Source organism: Mizuhopecten yessoensis, unplaced genomic scaffold, assembly GCF_002113885.1.
Source record: "Mizuhopecten yessoensis strain PY_sf001 unplaced genomic scaffold, ASM211388v2 scaffold9739, whole genome shotgun sequence".
Lineage (NCBI taxonomy): Eukaryota > Metazoa > Mollusca > Bivalvia > Pectinida > Pectinidae > Mizuhopecten > Mizuhopecten yessoensis.
In genome coordinates this window covers 325,749-346,425 of record NW_018408198.1, presented here as the reverse complement: position 1 = coordinate 346,425, position 20,677 = coordinate 325,749, and the positions used below count along the sequence as shown (strand labels likewise).

Here is a 20,677-nt window from a genome sequence, read left to right as displayed (position 1 = left end):
TCAAAATTCTTTCTTCATTATTATATGCAGTTTCCTCTTGGCTGTTTATTGTTCACGTTTCAATTTTATATGATCCTGAAATAAGTTGACTACCAAGCAGTCATCTTAGATTATGACAGTTCATGTTTATTATCACTATTTCCCAAGTATGATTTGTCGATTTGTCTCATATTTCATGTTTTTATATGTTCTATTTTGTTATTTCAATCTCTTAGGTTGTATTTTTTTTAATTTTCATTGCAAATCACTGTCTTAATTTTTACCAACAGTCAACATTTTACGCATAACATTAATAATTATCTAAGAAAAATGACACAAAGGACCAAATTGGCATAGGTTTCTTTTTGTATTAACAATCACCTGTATGGATATTGTTTTGAAATCTTAATAGGAATGATTTGTGACCTATGTATTATTGGTAGACCCTCGTGATCATATCTAGTTGTGTAGCAGATGTAAGGTTTCATGTGTGGTATAACTTTAATCTGACACAAAGATATTGTATCACATACCTATGTTTTATTTTATTAATTTGATTGTTTATTGCACTTGTTTATCATTCTTGTTAATGATAAGTATACTACAATCCAATTGTTTCTGACGTACATCACAGTTTATATTCATGATAGATCATCTGGATTGGTTGTATTATTCACATATATGTACAATGAAATGTATATACAATGACATTTTATGTACGATAAACAGATGTACAATACATCATCATGTACAATCGACATACATGTACAATAAGCATACCTGTAACATGAGCATACATGAAAATGAGCATCAATATGCAATGAACAAACATGTACAATGCGCATACAGGTCAAATGAAAATACATGTACAATGAACATTCATGAACATTGAACAAACATGTACATTGAACATACATATACGATGAACATACATGTACAAGGAACATACATGTACCATGAGCATACATATACAATATAAAATTTGTACAATGAACATAGTTGTACAATGAGCATACAGGAAAAATGAGAATTAATATACAATGAACCAACATGTACGATGAACATATATGTACAATTAAAAATACATGTACAAGGAACGTACTTGTACAATGAATATACAGGTCGATGAACATAAATGAACAATGAGCATACATGGGTATTGAGCATATATATGAAAGCATAAATGAATAAATGAATAAACATAAATGAACAAGCATGCACAATGAACATACATGTACAATGAACATACATGGACAATGAACATTCATATACAATGAACACACTTGTACAATAAATATACATGTACATTGAGCATATGTGTATAATAAACATACTTGTACAATGAATATATATGTAGAGTGAGCATACATGTTGCTGAACATAGCTGAACAATGAGCATACATGCGTAATGAGCATATATATGAAAGCAATTTACATGAACATTGCACATACATGCACAATGAGTATACATGAATGATGAGTATAAAAGTACGATGAACAAGCATATTGAATGAGCATACAATGAGCATACATGTATAGTGAGCATACATGTACAATGAGCATACATGTACAATGAATGATGAGTATACAAGTACGATGAACAAGTATATTGAATGAGCATACAGTGAGCATACATGTACAGTGAGCATACATGTACAATGAGCATACATGTACAATGAATGATGAGTATACAAGTATGATGAACAAGCATATTGAATGAGCATACAGTGAGCATACATGTACAGTGAGCATACTGAACGTACATTTAAGATGCAAATGCATACATACTGAACATTCACAATAGTTTTAATATTATTTTGGGGATTTTAATGTTACTTATTAATTTTAGATATATTATATCATATTTGTGTAACAGTTTTATTGTATAGAGCTTTAAATGATAAATCGTTATTAATTTGTGTCTGTCCAATGTTTATATACGTCATTAATTGATGATATATATATATGTAATAATGTATACTTCTTGTGATATCATAATTAAAATCAGTCCTGCAGAACCTTAGTGAACGAAGAGTTCCGGGACTGCAATATTCGAATTTCTTATTTGTTTTGTATATTGATATATTTACATTTCCACTGCAAGGTCCTCTAGCATTAACAGAAAAAAAATACCTTCATAGAACTATGAACGCAATATTAACAGCGTTATTTTGAAATATCTCATCTCGCCTCGAATAACCTAGACAAATATTGCGGTGACGTAAGGCTGTACCAAGAATTCCATTTGCACAGGGGACATAGACGCTCATTATCGGAAATATTGACATTTATTGAATATTCGAGGAATTCTGTTTTATTAATTTCTACATAATAAAAACTGATATCCCTGGTAAATTGGTGTTCCGCCTCAATACATCATCCGTTATCAGTTTTGTTCCAGTCACAAAAGAGAGACTAAATATATTTTCTAAATATTTTCTTTAGGTTGGTAAGTATGGATTATGATAAGTTCTTTTTATACAACCAATAAGACAAGTACAATAGTTGTTATATATGTACCGAAACGACTCAATTCGACTACGCTTTGTTAAACTATTGGTCATATATGTGCGAGAGTCTTTGAGTTCCCTCATCTCGATTGAGAACTGGCCCACTGCGGCGTATCCAGATGGCTTCCTTTATCTGCCGATAGAACAGATTGCTCTCTCAGTTCAAAACTTTGGAGTTATCCCAGTCAATCCCATGAATTTTCTGTGTGGCATGGTCTGTGCTTTCCGATTTACTAATCTGGGACTCCGACAGATTCTTTTCTGATCTGGTGAATTTCCTACCTTCTTGGGTTTCCGTATCTTTCCGGTATTTACCAAGGCGGACCCCAAATCGCCCTGCAGTCTCTCTAATATACAATGCGTTGCAGTTTTTGTATACGCATTGTTCGACGTTTTCTTTCGGTGTTTTATTCTTAGGATGTAGTAGGATATTGCGAAGCGTCTTGTTGGGCTTCATGGCTGTTGATATTCCATCACCGCGATATATCCTCTGGATGGTTTTGGATAAACCCTTTATTTACGGGATGACGACTTGACCTTTGGTTTTGTTCTTGTCCTTGATTGGCCTTTTCTTGTTGTTCTCCTTACTTTGACACTGTTTTTGTACCCGTTAAGGGCCTATTCCGGATATGCACATGTGCTCATTGTCCTAGCGATGCGATTCCGCTCTTGTGTTTTGTTCTGTCGTTCTGTGACTATTGTACTATACATGTACGTACGACGCCTAACTTCTGGTGCAAAGGGTGATGAAATTTTACGTTCATGTATTGATGCGTATGGTTCTTTTCCCTTTAGACCAATACCTTCACGGCCCGTCATCTTTCTTTACCAGTAGAATGTCACGGAAGGGCACTATGTCGTCAATATAGCGTTTCCATAAGCTAGGCTTGCATTCTACGGGGGCAGTGGCTATTGCTTCTTGCTCCAATGTTCCATGAACAAATTGGCCACAATGGGATACACTGGACTACCCATAGCAGTGCCGAAACGTTGCTGATAGATGTTGTTTCGAAAACTAAAATATGTTGTTGTCAGCACAAATTCTAGCAAATCTATGATGTTCTGAATCTGGATGTTTGTGTTTTTGCGAAAGGATCTGTCTAATTCTAAACCGAATGATTCTAAGTGCATCGTCAATGGGTGTGTTGGTAAAGGGAGAGACAACATCATGTGAAATGAATTCTTCGTCTTTCTGAGTCATGATGGTAAACAAAGCTTCCGCTAGATGTTTTGAGTTCTTTACATGATATTCCAATTTACCCACTAGTTGTCCAAGAATGTCTGCTAATGATCTGGAAACATTGAAACCAATGGATCCAGTGTAGTCCACAATAGGCCTCAGTGGGTTTCCCTGCTTGTGGATCTTGGGTGTACAGTACATTCTAGGAGTGTTCTCTGCTGTGGGATACAGATATCTGTATTGGCCTTCGGTTATCTTGCTATATTCTTTTAACTTTGACAGGATTGCTAGGACACGCCTTTTAAACTTTTGAGTTGGACTGGTCGGCAGCTGTTTATATACTAAATATAATGTTTTGGTTGGATTCAGTACACAACACCACATGATGATAATCCAATAAAAGATGATTGCTCCTGCCAATGCCAAGTTGATCAAAGAACTATGGGGATGTGTAATCCTACATTAAGTATATTTTATTATCTTGGCTAGCATAGACATCTTCAAAGTCCAAAACAATTGCATCCAAGGGCTTAAAAGTTCCGACAAAAATAAAAAATAAATTGTTTTCTTGTAAATCTAGAACCACCTGTTTGAACACAAACTCAAAGTCGTGCATCATTGTGTTCTTCCTTCTTTTTTTTTCCAAATCTGCAATTTGAACACATTTCATACTTTTGCATCTTGCAAAACATGATCTGTAAATGTCAGTAGCTGTTAATACGGCGTCTAACTTTAATACATATATCATTCCAAATTTCATTTTGCATCTAGTTACAGGTTCTGTGATTGGCCAATAGTAGCACATGTGACCCAAAAAAACAGCTGGAAATATTAGTATGAACGGCTGTTTTTCCAAGGGATTACTTTTAAATTGTCAAAATCCCAATTTTTCAGTATTCAGAGTGGTCTCCTATTGCAAAAACTGAACTCGACTTGGAAAAAATGCAAGATGTTGATCATTAATATTTTGTTATTGTATCTTTGTCTTATTTTTCATTATTTTATGAATAATCTACAGTTGATCATACTCACAACAGTGACAAGTTATGTCGTATTACCCAAATCAGATCAGTACCCGAATCGGATACTTTTTTGCAAAAATACTTTGAAATCCATAAATGTGTCAACAGAACGGTTAAAACAATGATGTAGCCTTAGAAAAAGATAGCCATGCACCATTTGTTTGTCTACAGATAGTTAGTGTTTAAGTTCAAATAGCAACAGAAAACGCAATTCAAACTCAAAAGTAAGTGTTTTGTTTACGTTTCCAAAGATGGCGCGTGCGACGACTATGCATTCTGTTTTGGACTATGGGAATAAATTCACACTATAAAAATTCTTGTTTTCATTTAAATTCCAAAGTTCATCATATAATGTTAATATGTTGACAAAAAAATCATTTGAATTGTAAGATACTGCAAAAGGCTTGATCCGATTCGGGTTCTGACCTTCGCAAAACTGGAAACGCTGACTGGTGATGTCAGAGCGTTCGATAAAAATCTCGCATGAGCCCCGGGTGCTAATTTCGATTGTTAGAACATTTATCGATATTCTTCCATTGATACAACCATAAATGAATATAATTATCCTCAGAATTTTCAATGAATGAATAAATTGATGGTTTGGTGATTCGATTCACCTTAGACGATATCAATCTGACAAAGCTAAAACTGACAATATTTCGATGTCACATATGGGTCCACAGTAATCAAATTACTGGCGAATTAATCTGGATGTTTCCAACATTGGAATATATCAACAGAGGTGTATTTATTTATACATATACTGTATAATCTATGAATTTCCACGAACATGACGAACGCGGCATGGACACCTGCACTAGGCCTATACCCGCCGCACATACCAAGGCCGATACTACCAACAACCGAACCCCGGGTTGGAATTACGACACATTATGTTCCTTCTATGACATACGAACTAAAGTTCTGTCATATTTTTTATCCATGAATGATCCATGACACAAAAAAACCCGTGACGAGGCCTACTGCACTTCTGGTCATAATAGGCACCCTAAATACCACTTTCCTCGAACCGGATATAAACCCTGGCCTTTAATTGAATCATTATCTCTCGACTTCAACGTACACTGTTGGTACTTTTGTCCGAGTAGTATCGTATCACTGTTGTTAATTTTCTCCAAGTAGAATCGTCTAAGTTAAATGAAAGCGCATTCACAAATTAAGTCACAGTTTCTTTGATATTTTTACCAACAAGGTTGCTCAAGCGGGATGACGCGGCCATTGAAAAATGTTCACGTGAATTAGTATCGAGATCCCCGAAATTACGTTGCGATGTTACGTCATATTACAACACTTAATTAAGTTCGTAATTAAAACGAAGTTGTTTTTTTAGTTTTCCTTCCCATTGATAATGATTTGGATCTATAAGGATTGAATCTGGACTTTTCCGGTGTTCATGCAAGTAGGAATGGGTACACATTTACTTACACACCTCTAATGAACGGCCTTCGCTTCGCTACGGCCGCTCATGTGGTGTATAATTTAATTTCCCCCCGTTCATACTTGCATGGAAAAGTCCAGGTTAAATTAACAGGTTTATTCAAAAATGACTTTAAATGCAAATTATCGTGCCGCATAAACTGACAAAATGTGGATGTTTGCGGGGTCCTAATTTCGATGGACAAACATTCCTCAGCTAGTGACAAGGCCATTTTAGATAATAAAACGATCAGGGGACAATATACTAGAATCGACATTGGTCACAGACATGGATTATACAAATATGCTTCCATGGGGAAAAGACACAAGAGATTGTCAGACAAACGAGGTAAACATAGATTTGGCAAAAATAGCGTATATAGAATGTCAATTGTGAAACTATTTAACTAGATTAACTGGGACATCGTTTGACCAAAGATAACCGTGCAATGAATCAGCAAGTGCAAGGAACATCCATATACAATGAACATACCTGTACAATGAACCTGTATAATGAATATACATGCACAATAAATTTACAAATGTGCATGATTTTTTTTTAATCTAACAGTGTATACTTCTTGTCCTGAAGAACCTTAATTGACGAACATGCATATACAATGAGCATACACGAACCCACCTTAGGACCAGGGCTGTCCGATGACCACTCATAGTATATTAACCACTGCGTATAAGTACATCTATTAAGGGTTGCCGCAAGGACATATAGAACAGAACAGACTAGGGTTGAATAAGAATGTATTAAGTGCGAACAATGTGTTGTAGAAACGGTTATATGATATGATACTTTTAATATAAATGAAAAATTATTACTTTCCTTCAAAAATAGACAGCTTCCTTCTTGTCCAAACGAAAGTCAAACATGATTTCGCATAGTTTGTTTAATTTTGGTCACGTTCGTATTACTAATCGCTTTTGATTCGTGGTCGTATGACCCGCAACTCTATTTCCGCGGTTTGCTTCGTAACATTGCTGTGCAAAATTAATTATGAAGTAAAACAAGGAAATATTTTATTACATATATAATATAGTTGTCATTTGTAGTGGTGTATAGTTTTGTTTTGTGTTGTACTAAATCCTGACATAAACAAAAATTGTAAAGGTATATTTTTTGTTTTTGTACTGCACTAACTCTTGATATTCAATACAGGTCTGTTTGTTATGTTACGTATCCGTCTAGTATACGAGAAACAAGTGACTTATTTTTGTAGCTCATTACAAGATTTAATAAAATGTAAGAGTGTAACCCGATATCAAGTACTCACTAGAAAGACAAGGTAAAAAACGCAATGTAGAAAGTATAACAAATTAGTAAATTAACAGATCATGAAATGAAACAAATTCAAGATGTATGTATATATATATACTATATAGTGTATATATATATATATATATTATAACATGTAACAATATTGTGTATAATAAATAAGTGTGTTACGTGTACCGGGCTGTCCGTTACGTGTATTATATATTTGTGTTTAGTGTACCAGGTGTCGATGTTTAGTGTATTAGATATTTATGTTTAGTGTATCGGGTGTCGATGTTTAGTGTATTATATAGTTATGTTAAGTGCACCGGGTGTCGATGTTTAGTGTATTATATATTTGTGTTTAGTGTACCGGGTGTCGATGTTTAGTGTTTTATATAGTGATGTTTAGTGTATGAGATAGTTATGTTAAGTGTATTAGATATTTATGCTAAGTGTATTATACAGTTATGTTTAGTGTATTATATAGTTATGTTTAGTGTACCTAGTAACGGTGTTAATTGATCAAGTTATTTATGTTTAAGGTACCGGGTGTCGATGTTTAGTGTAGTAGATGTTTATGTTTAGTGTACCTAGTAAAGGTGTTTAGTGCATTATATATTTATGTTTAGTGTACCTAGTAACGGTGTTTAGTGTATAAGATATTTATGTTTAGTGTATAAGATAGTTATGTTTAGTGTATCAGGTATCAATGTTTAGTGTATTAAATATTTATGTTTAGTGCATTTCAATTATATATTCTTTTTGTTTTATTCCATAACACAGCTTATATATTAATAAAAAAATCAGTACAACTACGGACAGTTTACATTTAAATGCTTAAGTAACAAGGCAATCACAAGATAAAAACAAATCATTTGTTGGTTGAAAGCTATGCGCCTACGACAAGTAGAAGTGCATACATATGGGTGTCGATTAAATAAGGCTATCGTGAAGTGTCACCATATTTATAGAACTAATCTTAAGCTTAGTCTTAAGTATTTATTTATTTATTTTGGTTTTAAATGCACACATATAGTTCGTATTAATTGAATGAAAAAAGTTAACTGAAAAAGTGGTTAAAAGGGTCAATAAATATACCATACATCTATGTTGACGGCGCTGACCTGTGGTGTTACATACATCTGTGTTGACGGCGCTGACCTGTGGTGTTACATAAATCTGTGTTGACGGCGCTGACCTGTGGTGTTACATACATCTGTGTTGACGGCGCTGACCTGTGGTGTTACATACATCTGTGTTGACGGCGCTGACCTGTGGTGTTACATACATCTGTGTTGACGGCGCTGACCTGTGGTGTTACATACATCTGTGTTGACGGCGCTGACCTGTGGTGTTACATACATCTGTGTTGACGGCGCTGACCTGTGGTGTTACATACATCTGTGTTGACGGCGCTGACCTGTGGTGTTACATACATCTGTGTTGACGGCGCTGACCTGTGGTGTTACATACATCTGTGTTGACGGCGCTGACCTGTGGTGTTACATACATCTGTGTTGACGGCGCTGACCTGTGGTGTTACATACATCTGTGTTGACGGCGCTGACCTGTGGTGTTACATACATCTGTGTTGACGGCGCTGACCTGTGGTGTTACATACATCTGTGTTGACGGCGCTGACCTGTGGTGTTACATACATCTGTGTTGACGGCGCTGACCTGTGGTGTTACATACATCTGTGTTGACGGCGCTGACCTGTGGTGTTACATACATCTGTGTTGACGGCGCTGACCTGTGGTGTTACATACATCTGTGTTGACGGCGCTGACCTGTGGTGTTACATACATCTGTGTTGACGGCGCTGACCTGTGGTGTTACATACATCTGTGTTGACGGCGCTGACCTGTGGTGTTACATACATCTGTGTTGACGGCGCTGACCTGTGGTGTTACATACATCTGTGTTGACGGCGCTGACCTGTGGTGTTACATACATCTGTGTTGACGGCGCTGACCTGTGGTGTTACATACATCTGTGTTGACGGCGCTGACCTGTGGTGTTACATACATCTGTGTTGACGGCGCTGACCTGTGGTGTTACATACATCTGTGTTGACGGCGCTGACCTGTGGTGTTACATACATCTGTGTTGACGGCGCTGACCTGTGGTGTTACATACATCTGTGTTGACGGCGCTGACCTGTGGTGTTACATACATCTGTGTTGACGGCGCTGACCTGTGGTGTTACATACATCTGTGTTGACGGCGCTGACCTGTGGTGTTACATACATCTGTGTTGACGGCGCTGACCTGTGGTGTTACATACATCTGTGTTGACGGCGCTGACCTGTGGTGTTACATACATCTGTGTTGACGGCGCTGACCTGTGGTGTTACATACATCTGTGTTGACGGCGCTGACCTGTGGTGTTACATACATCTGTGTTGACGGCGCTGACCTGTGGTGTTACATACATCTGTGTTGACGGCGCTGACCTGTGGTGTTACATACATCTGTGTTGACGGCGCTGACCTGTGGTGTTACATACATCTGTGTTGACGGCGCTGACCTGTGGTGTTACATACATCTGTGTTGACGGCGCTGACCTGTGGTGTTACATACATCTGTGTTGACGGCGCTGACCTGTGGTGTTACATACATCTGTGTTGACGGCGCTGACCTGTGGTGTTACATACATCTGTGTTGACGGCGCTGACCTGTGGTGTTACATACATCTGTGTTGACGGCGCTGACCTGTGGTGTTACATACATCTGTGTTGACGGCGCTGACCTGTGGTGTTACATACATCTGTGTTGACGGCGCTGACCTGTGGTGTTACATACATCTGTGTTGACGGCGCTGACCTGTGGTGTTACATACATCTGTGTTGACGGCGCTGACCTGTGGTGTTACATACATCTGTGTTGACGGCGCTGACCTGTGGTGTTACATACATCTGTGTTGACGGCGCTGACCTGTGGTGTTACATACATCTGTGTTGACGGCGCTGACCTGTGGTGTTACATACATCTGTGTTGACGGCGCTGACCTGTGGTGTTACATACATCTGTGTTGACGGCGCTGACCTGTGGTGTTACATACATCTGTGTTGACGGCGCTGACCTGTGGTGTTACATACATCTGTGTTGACGGCGCTGACCTGTGGTGTTACATACATCTGTGTTGACGGCGCTGACCTGTGGTGTTACATACATCTGTGTTGACGGCGCTGACCTGTGGTGTTACATACATCTGTGTTGACGGCGCTGACCTGTGGTGTTACATACATCTGTGTTGACGGCGCTGACCTGTGGTGTTACATACATCTGTGTTGACGGCGCTGACCTGTGGTGTTACATACATCTGTGTTGACGGCGCTGACCTGTGGTGTTACATACATCTGTGTTGACGGCGCTGACCTGTGGTGTTACATACATCTGTGTTGACGGCGCTGACCTGTGGTGTTACATACATCTGTGTTGACGGCGCTGACCTGTGGTGTTACATACATCTGTGTTGACGGCGCTGACCTGTGGTGTTACATACATCTGTGTTGACGGCGCTGACCTGTGGTGTTACATACATCTGTGTTGACGGCGCTGACCTGTGGTGTTACATACATCTGTGTTGACGGCGCTGACCTGTGGTGTTACATACATCTGTGTTGACGGCGCTGACCTGTGGTGTTACATACATCTGTGTTGACGGCGCTGACCTGTGGTGTTACATACATCTGTGTTGACGGCGCTGACCTGTGGTGTTACATACATCTGTGTTGACGGCGCTGACCTGTGGTGTTACATACATCTGTGTTGACGGCGCTGACCTGTGGTGTTACATACATCTGTGTTGACGGCGCTGACCTGTGGTGTTACATACATCTGTGTTGACGGCGCTGACCTGTGGTGTTACATACATCTGTGTTGACGGCGCTGACCTGTGGTGTTACATACATCTGTGTTGACGGCGCTGACCTGTGGTGTTACATACATCTGTGTTGACGGCGCTGACCTGTGGTGTTACATACATCTGTGTTGACGGCGCTGACCTGTGGTGTTACATACATCTGTGTTGACGGCGCTGACCTGTGGTGTTACATACATCTGTGTTGACGGCGCTGACCTGTGGTGTTACATACATCTGTGTTGACGGCGCTGACCTGTGGTGTTACATACATCTGTGTTGACGGCGCTGACCTGTGGTGTTACATACATCTGTGTTGACGGCGCTGACCTGTGGTGTTACATACATCTGTGTTGACGGCGCTGACCTGTGGTGTTACATACATCTGTGTTGACGGCGCTGACCTGTGGTGTTACATACATCTGTGTTGACGGCGCTGACCTGTGGTGTTACATACATCTGTGTTGACGGCGCTGACCTGTGGTGTTACATACATCTGTGTTGACGGCGCTGACCTGTGGTGTTACATACATCTGTGTTGACGGCGCTGACCTGTGGTGTTACATACATCTGTGTTGACGGCGCTGACCTGTGGTGTTACATACATCTGTGTTGACGGCGCTGACCTGTGGTGTTACATACATCTGTGTTGACGGCGCTGACCTGTGGTGTTACATACATCATTGTTGACGGCGCTGACCTGTGGTGTTACATACATCTATGTTGACGGCGCTGACCTGTGGTGTTACATACATAAGTGTTGACGGCGCTGACCTGTGGTGTTACATACATAAGTGTTGACGGCGCTGACCTGTGGTGTTACATACATCAGTGTTGACGGCGCTGACCTGTGGTGTTGCCAAAGTGAACACCCCTTATGACTTTCTAACATGTTGTTCCATTTCAGATGGCACGGTTAAACAGAATCGTAATTTCAACATGTAAATAAATATAACATTAACCATAGGATTCGACAACTTCAACAATTCCAATCGAAAGTCATACGTGACTTCCTCATATTTGTTTATCATTGGTCACGTTCCTATTACTACTCACTTTCGATTCAAAGTCGTATGACCCAAACTCTATTTCCTTGATTGTTAAGTGACTTTGAAAGGGAAAATATAGAGTGAAACAAGGAAACACCTGATTATATATAACTACTCTAGTGCTAAACTCTGTAAGGGTATATTACAACCAGATAACACAGACGGGTCATAAGAGAGTCGGCGAATACAGAGATAGGATGTTAAACTTCTGTCATACAGGGAATTTAACTTACATTCTGATACCGATATACAACGCTTAATTTACATTGATATATTTACATATATGAACTTATGTGCAGAATGTGAAACTCATTACTGATCTAATATTGTGCTATATTTTAGATTGAGATGGGTTAATACTTTCGAGAAAGGCTGTGATGAACTAACACATCGTACACATATCATCATGACAGCATCAACAGTGATGGGAGCAGTTCACTTCATTCTCTGGATTCGTCAAGGTGTATTACAAATTCTTCTGACATCCCACATCAAACCAAGGGGAACCTTTAGTTGATAACACTTCTGGTAAGATTTAAACATACAGTCGAACCTCGTTATCTCGAAGTCGACGGATTCGTGGGGAAACTTCGAGTTATCCGAGGAATCGAGTTATACGGGTTCATGATCGAGTTAAAAGAGTTCGAGATGACGCGGTTCAACTATATGTTAGTGTTTTCTTATGTATTATGTTGGTTGGTTGGGTTTACAATTCAACTGGGCGCCTTGATAATTTTTAGAGTGGAATATTGTTTGTAATTTAATGATATTTGAATTGTAACTTTTAGTGGTGTATTGTACGGGATAATATATTTACACGACAGATAATACTATAATCACATAAAGATTTAACGTTAGTTTTGTTATCTACGATTTGCAATATTGACCTTTAACCAACCTCGGTCTGTTATATCAGGTCCACGTCGCGTATACGTGATACAAATGACCACGAGTGTGTCCCGTGACTATTCTTTGATAAACTAACACAGTCATATTACGTAATCATTGGACGTAAAAGATAAAGAAAAGAGAAAGGCAGAAAGGCGAAAAGCTTTAATAACGGTTCAATTACAGCATGTAACTACAACGGCTAAAACAAAATTTAAACAAGAAGTCAATATTAACTGTGTAAGAATCATTCCAATAACAAGGTGCTCTTTACTTGACTTTCAAGTTACTTTCAGAATAATCAACGATTTCTTTTCTTTCCACTTTCTACATTGCAAATCACGTGCACAAGACTTATACAAATAACAACAAGGTCGACATTGACACCTTACTTTTCATCTGTGTGCGTGAATATTTTGAAACTTCTCTTTCCTGACAGTAGCATACCTGCCACACGACATACTTTGTTTCCATGCCGAAGACTATTAGGAATTTACAGGTTACTCGAAATATAACGATATCCGTTTTTCGGAGTAAGATGCAGGTTGATAAAGACTGTAGGCAACGTTTGTTATAGCTGTCGGGATTGTATTGCGAAATGTTCCGTTTCCTTGTGCAGTATGAATATCAACATCTTTTTATAATGCTGTTAAAAATGCCATTCACTTTTGTTTCACCGCCCCAGTTCCTACATTACGGACGTGACATTTCTAACAATTGATCAAGATTAACATGGTAATGTAAATGAAAAACAGAAAACGCTTCCTTTGTCGGAAGGCCTGGTCCAATTCCTGCTGTACTTTTTTAAAACTATTTCCGTGTAAATATTTTTCATTGTTCATATATTGTCTTAGTTGTGTCGATTATTACAATTTTGTTCAGAGTTCGATATTCCTTCTTTCTTTTTTAACAAATTGTAGACTTTATATTCGGTAAAAAAAAAACTTTTTATTCAAACAGTGAGCATGGTGACCATTTTGATTTTAAAAACAAATCTTGACAAACAGGAAATGATTTTGACTATCAGTGTAATGCCTTTATTTACTTATGTTGTCAAGGTCCTGAACAGTTGAAAATTAATTTCCTTTTTTTGATACAATATTGCGACACTGTCCACCAGGGCGATTCCGTGTTAGATGATATTCAAATTAAACCGAAATCATTTTTCTTTTTAAAAAAAGTAATCAATTAATGAATAATTACCTCTACTTTTGACGACGAACCTATTACCAATAAGGAAACCACATCATTCTCATAATCGATTCCTTTACTCGGGAACTCTCCGAGAAAAAATACGTTAAGGGCACTTTTTTTAACTCAAAAATGAGATAGTCTTAAAAAGATTTAACCCTCTTTCATCATTTACGTCCCGATTTTCGGGGTCAATGGGGTCAATTAAATCTCTGCTATACAATGTGGTACAGAATAATAATTGTTTGTATTTAAATATTTTGGTTTGCAAGGTTATGTTTTTGATGGAAAATACCAACGTACTATTTCAAAGCACAACATGATGTTTGATTTGTACTTAACTTCTTTACTTACTACAATTTATACAATAAGATAATGTTATTTCCATGTGATATTTACAGGTTCTGTGACATATCACCGAGATGTCGGATCAGGGTGAGCAGTACGATAAATCTTGGGTTCTTTATCACATCCTAGACGGGTTCATAGGGAGCCGGGAGACAGTGGCTGTCAGAAGGAAACTGATAGTTGCGATCGATCAACTAGAAAATTCTATGATGACCGAAATATTTACCACTGGTAGTAGAGCAGAAGGAATGCACTTTGAAGGGTCCGATGCAGACTTGATGTGTACTGTCAAACATGTGATAGTTATGTGTCCCCATAAGGACGTTAGTTATCAAATCGACAGCGAAACTAATACAGTTCTGATGATGAGAGATACTAACTGCCGACCTGGTTATGCAAACCTGGAACTTGTTCAACTGGGGAAGGGATATGATTCACTATTGGAGCCAGCCATTGTTCAAAAAAGGGGCGTGTATTTCATATCAAGTGAAATATTCAGACGGACATTTACTGATCTGTTCAGTGAGGAACTGCAGACAAACATGGAAATGCATGGCCCAGCAGCGACTTTACAAGACGAACATTCTGTTGATTTAGATAGAGTCGTTTCCTTTCAGTTTTACTATTGGCCAAGTGAAGCAAACGAGTGGTTGAGTAGGCCACGCCTGAGTGGATGGCCAGATAAAACTTTGAGAGATCAGATAGTACAAGGTGGTTGCCATCTAGTCCCCGTTGGGGATAAAACGTCTGCTGACCAGTTCGTACAGTGGAGGATTTCATTTACGACTGCGGAAAGGAAACTTATTCATTCTTTAACTCATGTCCAGTTTGTCGTGTATGGACTTCTCAAGTACTTCTTAAAACAAATATCTGGCATGGTGAAACAAATTTTAGGTGAACAAGATATTATTTCATCATATATTATAAAAACAGTTATATTTCATGCAGTAGAAAGCACGCCTGGATCATTTTGGCAAGAAAAACAAACATTTCTCTGTTTCATGCTCTGCTTGAAGATTTTAGTCAATTGGGTGAAAGTAGGACATTGTCCGAACTACTTCATTAAGAACAACAATATGTTCCTTGGCAAAGTTTATGGTGAAAATCAACGGAAACTTCTTCGTGTTCTCACTGACCTCTATGACATGAAATGGGGATGTCTTTCAGTTGGAACATACATACAACCAACCATAGGAGAGCTCATGCAAAGTGTTAGGAAAGGGACAAAGGGATATGTACTACCTCCACAAAAAATATCAGAATATGAATGTGATGTGAATATATTCTGTAAGCTATTTTCATTCAGAGAAAATGAAGATTCACTTCCTGTGTCGTTGAAACTCCTTTCTGCATCAAGATCGGATATCGATGAATTTATAGGCTACTTCGCAACAGTTCAGGCACTATCGTATACAGGGATGAAGACATTCGGTGAGCACGTCACTGCTAGAGGAAATAAAGAGAAGTACAAATCTCTCCGGAAATCCAAGAACCTACTGAGACCGTTTGCAACAGTCTGTACAAGTCCAGGACTTTTAAGTTTTGCAACATACTACTACCAGACTGGGAATTACATGAAATCACTGGAAATATGTGATAAAATGATCTCTTCATCCACAATTTATCTTGATAATATCTCAAGCTGTAACTATTCGGACAGGTATGAACAGCTCTTTTCTGGACGTGGGTACAACTTACTACACAGATGCCAGGCATTTGTATCGGATATCACGTTCGTACGAGAAGCTACACAATTCTGTCCACCCGAGTTACACCCGGAAATCACAAAACGTTTTATCGGGAATGCACTTAAAATCCCTCCACTGCCCTACGCCGTGTTCCTGTCTTTTCTGTGTTACCATGAACTTGGAGATATCAGGAAGCGTGATACAGCATTGATTCACCTTCGGGCCGTGAAATATGATAAGGATCAGGGCGGGGGTGAATATTGGATAGTACACAATCTCCTGGGGATCTGCTATGAAACTGTTCGAGACACACGAAGGGCTCTCAGAGAATACAGAGACTCCCTTGGCGTTGATGGTGTTGGAGGATGTACTCAATATAAAAACCCTGCCAAGGAGAGAATAACACATTTACAACATTAAAGACAATCAGACGACAGTCAATGTATATTGTAAAATCATAAATTTTCATGGGACATTAAATTTCGTTAATTTCGTGGATAACAAAAATCCCAATGAAAACATAAATTTCGTATGATATAGATAGGGGAAAATCAGAAATCAGCGAAATATAATGTCGTTGAAACATGCTAGTATATGAAACTACGAAATTTTAACCCCACGAAAATAAATGGTTCTACAGTAACTTGTATATCTGGCCAGTACGGTATACATCATAACATTTCAAACTTAACAATTATTCATGAGATGTTGAAAAGTTAAACTGTATCAATAGCCTCGTATAGACAAGCTTGATGCCGATATATTTTTCCTAACGAAATTCATTATTCCTGAACTTTTGTTTCATACTTTCAAGTTTTTCATATCCCACTGCGTAGTTATATATAATTGTAATAAATAAAGATAAATAGTGTTGCTCTAGTAAGGTGTTTGTTAAATATGGAAGTGACATATCTATAGCGATGTATATATGACTGTACTTTATAAGGAAAATAACAGTGACTTTGACCGTACAGATAACACAACTTATTGTTGTTGCTATGCTTCTCTACTCCAGTGAGGTGAACGTTGAGTATGGAAGGGATATGTAGGTTAATAATTAATAATGCAAACGAAGTATCTAATTGTCACTTATCGTCTGTAACATAACATTATGTTTTGATGATATGAGTCCTGATCCTTTATTAAGGGGATACTGGTTTACTTGATAACTCATACATGTGTGTGGTAGTGTGTTGAATTCAATCAATGGTTGATTAAAATCAAGATTGCCCCCAGATAGCTATCTATGATTTTGACGATTCGGAATTGTTACCGTTATCTGTAAAAATAGTATCGGAAGATTTTTTTCTTAGATTTCATATGTAAATTCCTCTTGGCCCTTAATTTTCATATTTCAGATTGAGACCTGACAGTGTCCAAGGAACCACCATGAATTTTGATGTTTTTAGTTTGTCATTGCTCAAATCTTAACAGACAAATTTCACATTTTATTTTTATGTTTCCTTTGATGCTTCATTAATCATGTTTCATAAAAATGAATTGTATAATGAGTATACATGTATAAATGTACAATGAGCATACATGTAAATGAGTATACATGTACAATGAGCGTACATATACAATGAGCATTGTACAATGAGTATACATGTATAGATGCACAATGAGTATACATGTACAATGAGTATACATGTCTAATAAGCTTACATGTATATTGAATATACATGTTCAATTAGCATCCACAATTGTTTAAGTCTTCCGTGTAGGGTCTTTAGTAATAAATTTATTTTAGTATTAGACTCTCATGTCTAGTTTTATAACACATCTTTTGAAGTAATGTGACGTCATCACTTTGTGTATATCGTATTATTAATACGTCATTAATTGGTGATTTATATATGTAATAATGTATACTTCTTGTGGTGTCATAATAAAGATTAATAACATTATGTACGAGTTACATAAACTTTGCAATAATTTCAGCACACGTGCACACTCAACATGCCTGTGCGCGCGTGCACCATCTCAAACACATTAACGAACATTCCGTGTGACTTAAATAGTTGGAGAAAGTTATTTGCCCATTGATAAAAGAGACTATCACTCCATTTAATGGTGGTACTTTTTTCTTAATGAACATGATACGGTATGGGGTCACCTAACCGACTAGGTAGGTTTTCTCCGGATGCTCCAATTTTGTTCTCACGAGAAGTCTCCCTGTGAGTTTTCAAATGAGCCAACAAGAGTGATTCACATAAGCTCATATAAAAGTTTTCTTGTACAATGTTTGTTTTTCGAAACAGACAAAACAACACGACTAAGCTCCAGGTAACATTGCACCAACTTATATAGAGAGCAGGGTGGGAAATCGGTCGGATAAAAAAAAAACGTACACAAGTGCCCATATCGTGATAATTTTTTTTATAATTTGTGGTATGTGTAATTCATAAATCTAGAGATGGTGTTGGATAAGCACTAAGCACTAACTATCACAGGCAATGGCCTGGTAAAGGTGTTTTCAGTAGCTTCTCTAAAACTAACTATCACAGGCAATGACCTGGTAAAGGTGTTTTCAGTAGCTTCTCTAAAACCAAAATGGTGATTCATCCTACTTAAAATCTGATACACAATAAATATACCCATGTTGAGCCCTAGGCATTTGTTGTATACTGATATGAATGGGAAATGGGATGTCCTATGAACAGGGTCCGACGTTTCACCTGGTTAATGCATTCATTCCTACACTTTCGATGGTCCACTGCTTATCTATGTATCTAAACTTTAACCACAGTAGTATTGTTCGAGAGGTTCCGAGTGAGGTGCTAAGTACTATATACCGAGAAACGTGAAGTGTACCGATTACGTTTGAACTGATTGACACATCACTACGATAATTTCGGAAATATAATGAAATAAAAGATAACATGAACAATCGAGGTTAGTGGGATCAGTGATGGTACCATTCAATTTTCAAGTATGTGGTCACTCCAATGTGCACAGGCTAACAAATACTTCCCGCTCGTACTTGCCGGTGTATATTACAAACACTTACTTAACGATCTTAACTGTCACGAGCTTGTAAACACTCAATGCCATATAAGTACCATGCAAAGTACCATGCAGAGGACATGTACCAATTACTTACCAACAACATAAAACAGGGAAAAACGATTTCTTTACTTACTTGTATAGGACTTAGAAATAGGAGACCCCAGCTATAAAAGACAGTGCATTTTTCATCTCTTGATGCATTTCTATCCAATTCAAAAAAAATCTTAAGTTAAACAGGGATCATTTCTTGACAACGATACACATTTATTTCAAAAGAGACACAGAGTTTACATAATTTAGAATTGTATTTGAGTCACTGGCAGACTTTCGCATCATCAAACTATGTTCTATTGTGACTTTGAATATAATATCGATAACAACCTATGATTCCGCTCCGAAAACAGAATCACAACCTTATCTTTTTATCATCATCTTTCTTTGAATTTTAATATAAAAAACTGCATCTCCAAAAGAATTATCCTCGAGTTTTCAAAATGACAGGCGAGAACCCGGGGTCATGCTCGGATATTAAACGATCCGATATAATGGGTTCATAATAGCACATCTAATATTTGGTAACTAGCCCCTTGGACAAGATGACTGTCGGTATACGACGGGGATTGAATTATACAGAGAAATCACGTATTCCGAATTTAACGAAGTCATGAATGGCCATAAACTTCTTCTGAGATGTGTGGATATTAAACAGCCTGTTTGGAAGTTCATGTTTGACCTGAGCCACTGTGTTTTCAACATATTAAGGTCAGAGAAATGTGCAGACTAAAATATGTGATTTTCCTGTTCGTAACTGTTAATCATGTGAACATAATGCACAGAAGTATTGCCATCCATAAAACGTTAGGTTTGATGGGTAAAATACAAAAATATAACGGGATATAATGAATTGTGAAAGAATTATTATACTGACACGTCACTGGCACCGACGACACATTCATCACCAAAGGTAAGTTTCTTAAAATGTTCTTCCTAATGCATGTCTATGCTTAATTTATCTCGTTCGGCTGCGCTAATTACGATCAAATTGAGATTTATTTCGTTTATATGAGGAACCCCATAATGCTTTATGACGCAGTCTCTTGCGGCAAGGGTGAGGTTGCCTTATTTATAAGCCAATGAGTCGGTTTATATGAAAAGCAAATTTGAGTTTAAAAGCTAAAACAAATTGTGTTGAAAAGGCGAGTTGGATACGGAGACGTTTAAGGTATCAAATGTCACATATT

The 20,677-nt window shown here is 37.8% G+C and overlaps 1 protein-coding gene across 1 annotated transcript; it reads left to right on the top strand.

The window, feature by feature from the left end:
* The first annotated feature begins 12,476 nt into the window (after positions 1-12,476).
* On the top strand, positions 12,477-18,302 carry LOC110458748. Its single transcript, XM_021510636.1, has 2 exons — positions 12,477-12,840; positions 14,793-18,302. The coding sequence occupies exon 2, from the start codon at positions 14,814-14,816 to the stop codon at positions 16,845-16,847; it is 2,034 nt and encodes a 677-aa protein (XP_021366311.1). The 5' UTR covers positions 12,477-12,840; positions 14,793-14,813; the 3' UTR covers positions 16,848-18,302.
* Positions 18,303-20,677: the final 2,375 nt, after the last annotated feature.

Bases quoted from the DNA above. Each gene is read 5' to 3' on its own strand.
- LOC110458748 (XM_021510636.1), top strand. From the start codon at position 14,814: ATGTCGGATCAGGGTGAGCAGTACGATAAATCTTGGGTTCTTTATCAC.